The 5,377-nt window shown below is 34.1% G+C and overlaps 1 protein-coding gene across 1 annotated transcript in view; it reads left to right on the top strand.

Annotated features, from left to right (window-relative positions):
* The first annotated feature begins 407 nt into the window (after positions 1–407).
* LOC111642426 (multidrug resistance-associated protein 4-like) overlaps positions 408–5,377 on the top strand; it is a 10,953-nt gene continuing 5,983 nt past the window's right edge. Inside the window, exons 1-2 of the mRNA XM_023388776.1 lie at positions 408–2,431; positions 2,509–2,664. Coding sequence (XP_023244544.1) covers positions 2,234–2,431; positions 2,509–2,664 — 354 coding nt within the window. The 5' untranslated portion in view covers positions 408–2,233. The remainder of the gene's footprint in view (positions 2,432–2,508; positions 2,665–5,377) is intronic.

Here is a 5,377-nt window from a genome sequence, read left to right as displayed (position 1 = left end):
AATTTTTTTATATTAAATTTATATACTAATTAATTTTTGTACCCCAGAATGCATCATATCTATACTACTAATATATATATATATAAATGTTGAAAGAAAAATAAAAATTATTATTATAAATAACAAAATATGTATATGAAAAAATAAGCATAAGTTAATTAAAGTAATACATTGTGCGAAATTCGATAAAATGCAAGATATGTTAAAAAACACTAAAATCAAGGCATTAATATCTGTCCAATCGTTTGATTAAGTACTTCCAGGCGGAAGGCAACCATACAGAATTTCTATAATTAATGCATGCATCATGCAATCTGCTTTTATATGTTTCAACTTTTTGGCCCAAATCTCCAAAGTCGGTGAATGTACTGGTTTAATAATACTTGCTTCATCTCATTTGACGATTGATCCCTCAACTTGAGCCAATTGCGATAGTATTTTGGCGTTAGATCCCTTACTGACATTGTATTTGTGTTCTTTTAATCTGACTCCTAAACTTCTACTAGTGACACCAATATAATTTTTATTAATGTCTAGTTCACAATTTTCATATGGAATCCTGTATACTCCTGCTCTTTTTTTTTTATCTATGCTATCTTTGTGATTCCTTATTAATTTGTACAGATTAGGAGCTTTCTTGAAAATTAACCTGGACTTTTTGCGGGCTGAGATTTCCTTCATAATGGCTTTTCCCTTTCTATCATACGTGAACTTTGTGATTTTGCCGAAATCACCGTTTTGCATTTTAGTTTTTTTGGTTTGTATTTTCTGATCAATGTTGTTAGCATATCTTCTCTGTACCCTAGAGATCTGGCAATACATAATATTCTATAAATTTCTTTTTGCCTATCCAACACACTACTGCAATAGAGAAAGGCCTTTTAGATAAGGGCACGGAAGGCAGTCATTTCGTATTGGTAAGGATCATTACAGTGGGACGGAATGTACAGAGGGCTATGCGTCGGTTATACGTACACGTTAGTGGCCAAATGTCCTTCTTTAAATTCAATGTCAACATCTAAAAAATGTATCCGTGAGGCACATTTTTGTTCAATCTTCAACATGAGACCATCATCGTTGCTGTTTATCATGTTGATAAACTCATCAATTTTTTGGTTATTCTTCCAAATTGCCAAGACATCGTCAACGTATCTTTTAAAATACACAATGTCATTTAAGAAAACAGGAAGAGCACTTTTTTCGAATTTTCTCAATACAAGCTCACACAAAAGTTTTGAGATGAGACTTTCCATAGGGACTCCTCTTCTTTGTCTGTACTGATGACCATTAAACGCGAAAAAAGATTCATAACAAATAAGATTAGCTAGTTCTATGAAATCATTATTCTAACATGCCAAATTTGGGCTCTTGCTGTGCATGAAACCTAAAAGTGCTACACTGCATGATTCAATTTTTATAGACAGGTATAAACTTTCATAGTCCATCACAGTTCCAATTTCATCGTCCATTAAAATTAGATATTGTATCTCATTAACCACCTCTATTGTGCCACATGTATATTATTCTCGAGGTGCGAGGGAGAAACTTATGTAATCTCTTTTCAAAAATAAACGTTGGTCCTCTGCACCTTTCCACTATAGGTCTCATTTCTTTATTCTCTTTATGGGTCTTGGCAAAAGCAAACAATCTAGGCATACCTGGCCTGGGATTTCGACAATTTTTGAGGAAAGGTGATGCATTAGTCAGCTTAGCTTTTTCAAGCTTTTTATCCCTTCTGTCGATGCTGTCGATAATCTTTGCTTCAACACTCTCGCATTTCGTTTCTTTAATATACTCCTCCAACGCGTTATTATATGTCTTCTTTTCATGATTACCAAAGTTTTGCTTTTGTCTGCTCTTGTTGTATCCAAATGATTTTTTCTAAGCCAACTTTTAGTAAGTTTGATGTTTTTACCGGCATCACATCCTTTTTTCCAGGTTGTCTGATCTTTTATGACCGTTTTCCATCGGATGTATTGTTTTTCTAAAGAATCTAGCCCAGATATCCCTCTCTCTATTTCCTTCTCTATTTTCTCTATTAAGTTCGATCTAGGTAATAAGAAATCTAAAAATTTTCACCACCCCACTTCGAATAAAAATATTCCAATCATTAGTGTCATTGAGGTTCTGCATGTAATATAATCTCTTCATAATATATATTCTCGGATAATATATCTTGTTACTTCAACAAGTTTTATAGTCTGTTTTACTTTATAAAACGAAAATTTTCCAGATGAACTCGGTAAAGCGCATTCTGAAATACAGCAAATTGAAATCGGAAGCCTCGTACGAAAGTTTGCCCAAAAAACGACCACCCTCGGACTGGCCACAAACAGGAGTAATTCATTTCGATAATGTTTCTTTACAATACTCCGAGGATAAAAACATTGTATTAAAGAATTTGACATTTCGTATTGGCTCGGGAGAAAAGGTAAAACGTCTGCAAATCAGAAGTGCATTGTTAGTAATTATTGTGTAAAATGGTTATTTATTATTTATTAATTGCAGATAGGAATTGTCGGGAGAACAGGAGCAGGAAAGAGTTCTATAATTGCTTCGTTATTTCGCATGACGGAGCCAACCGGAACAATCACCATCGATGGAATCGACACTAAGGAAATCGGTCTTCGAGATCTACGTAGTAAAATATCCATCATTCCTCAAGTAAATAAACACTAATTCGGTTAACATAAATCTTAGGTTATAATTTTCATATTTTTTATGTAAAAATGGTTTCCCTTTTTCATTCTTAAAAGTTTAATTTTTAAAATATGATAAAATACATCGTTTGTCGGTGTACAGTACTTCATGCTAGATGTTGAAACTGTATAGGTGTCAACCTACGATAGCATGAACTAGAGACCGAATCAAAACAACGTAAAGTACAAAAGAATATTTTATGGGTAGTCTGTTTTGGTTATTTCGAGTCCTTTCATTTTTTGCGTACCTAGTTGTTGCGGACCCGACAGTACTTAACAGTGGCGTAGCGTAGGGGGCAAAGGCTGTACCCTACACCACTGTTAAGTTATGGCTCCCTGCTTCGGGCCGCACTTTGCTAGGGTTGAATTAATATTAAGAATTGTTGAATTAATATTAATAAGTCTTTGTCCTATGGAGAAATGACAAAAAAATCAATCGGTTTATTCGTAAGATCAATAATAGCAATGACGGTCTTAAGTTGAAGATTGAACAGAAATGTGAGAGCCGGACTTGACGAAATTTTTAAAAGAAAAATTTTGTATTTCGAATGTTAAATTAGTTCAAATCCCAGCGAAAACAAAATTTTCAATTTAATTACCGGAGGACAATCGCATCTCCTTTCCCAGAGTCACTTTCTTTTCCAGGGGACTCAGAATGTGTCACCGGGAACTAACTTCATGTATTCACTATTAATCCAAAATAACTTAAAAAGAGGGCATCGCAACCAAAAGGGTGAGGACCCCGATATAAAAGGATTACATCGAGGACAAAGAAGGTTGTCAGAAGTCCGAGAGTTCACCGACTCTGTTCCGTTCTTAAAAAAGTCTAATATAACTGTGTTTCATCGCTAATCTCTTAGACTGTCGCTCCTGTCCAATGTTGCCGTTCTCCGAACATTCGGACTTCTCGATCCAAGAACCCAGAGCCGTAACTAGGCAGGTGCAACAGGTGCACCTGCACAGGGCCCACTTGGAAGGGGGGCCCAAACTGCTGTCCACAAGAAATTATAATTTTAAATTTTAAATTTTTCCGTCTTTCTACAGCGCGGTTTGGCGATTACATTTCGCTTTACTTAGAGCCTAGAAGTCTGCTCACCAGTGTTCCCAACTGTGACGACTTTTAGAGTGACGTAGTGAGGTAGCAGAGACCTCAGACAAATCAGCCAAAAGTAGCGACTTTTGATACTTTTTAAATTAATTTTTTGAGAAATAGAAATTTATGTTTATAGTTTTCAAATTTACAGATTTTTCTCTACTTTATAGAGCTTTCTGGCAACTACTAATATTATTAGGATATACAAAACTGTATTTCTAGATTTTTCTACAGTGTGCAGAGCTAGAAATCTGTAAAGGTAACATTTTGTAACAAAAATTAATCTGCCCGAGGATTTTTTTTAATTTAGTAAATTGAAAACCGTAACTCCTGAATAAAATCTTAGTCTCGAGGTTGTAAAAGACGTGCAGAAATTGTGACATCAATTTTTGTTTTAGTGGTATGCATATGTAGTGTATATTTGAACGGCGGATTAAACGGGCGCGTATGGCCCCGAAGGGGCTCACGCAGTCTTTAAAATGCTACTGAAAAAAGTGATTGCGGAAACGCAGAAGATACAAATAGTTCAAAAAATGCTTCGATAAATGGAAGTAATAAATAATATAGCTTTATGGCCAACAATATTAACAGATGCTATTATTGATCATATTCTTAAATATAAACCACAAATTATAGAAAAGGGATTTTTTAATAAACAGAAAAAAAGAGTTAAGATAATGGAAATAAATAAAACACCAGATGAAGGAATTAACTTGACACCGGAAAAATTATTTAATATACAAATTTACAGTATTCTTGACACTCTATTGAGGCAAATAGATTGGCATTATGAAGAAATGAAAACTATCTGTGACAAATTTTCCTTTCTCTGTGTCTCATCTTTACAATACATGATTGTTGCCGATTTAAAAGAATCGACTGCAGATCTCGCTATTACATATAGCAAAGATTTAAAACAGTACGAATTCACGAATTAAATTGAAAGTTTTAATTTTGAAGTAACGACATTTATACAAAATTTATAGAAACTGCATCTCCGCTTCATATTCTACAGGCTCTTCGTGATTTTGTTTAATTGAGTCTTACCCAAATATCAATGTCGATCTTCCTATATTTCTAACTTTTCCCGTTTCTATTGCTTTGTGCGAGAGAAGTGTTAGCGAGTTAAAGTTAATAAAAAATTATTTAAGATCAACTATCGAACAAGAACGATTATCCAATATTTCTATTATTTCAATAGAATACAATATAGTGGAAAATATTAATTACTAGCTGCAAGTTCCCGCTTCGCTGGGTTTTTATTTGTTCGTACATTTGTATGTAATATAGTATTTTTTATATATAAAAGACTGTTTTTCTAAGTAATTTAGAATCTAGCTGCAAGGACCCGCTTCGCTGGGTTTTTATTTGTGGGCAAAAAGTAACGATAGTGAAAATTAAAATATTTACATTATAGCCAATCTTACCCGTTTTCACAGAATGCAAGAATTAGGTCCCCCGTTTCCAGACTAATTAGAGACCTGGACCCGATTCTATTTCTGAACGTCAACTGTTCACGTCTAGTCAAACGAACTATTTTCAACGTTTCTGGAACGTTTACAATCGTTCTATAATCGAACCAATA

This window comes from Centruroides sculpturatus, unplaced genomic scaffold, assembly GCF_000671375.1.
Source record: "Centruroides sculpturatus isolate CEXI.00-Female unplaced genomic scaffold, Cexi_2.0 scaffold1219, whole genome shotgun sequence".
NCBI lineage: Eukaryota > Metazoa > Arthropoda > Arachnida > Scorpiones > Buthidae > Centruroides > Centruroides sculpturatus.
Note: the sequence above shows the minus strand (reverse complement) of the source record. Positions and strands in the feature narration are given on the sequence as shown.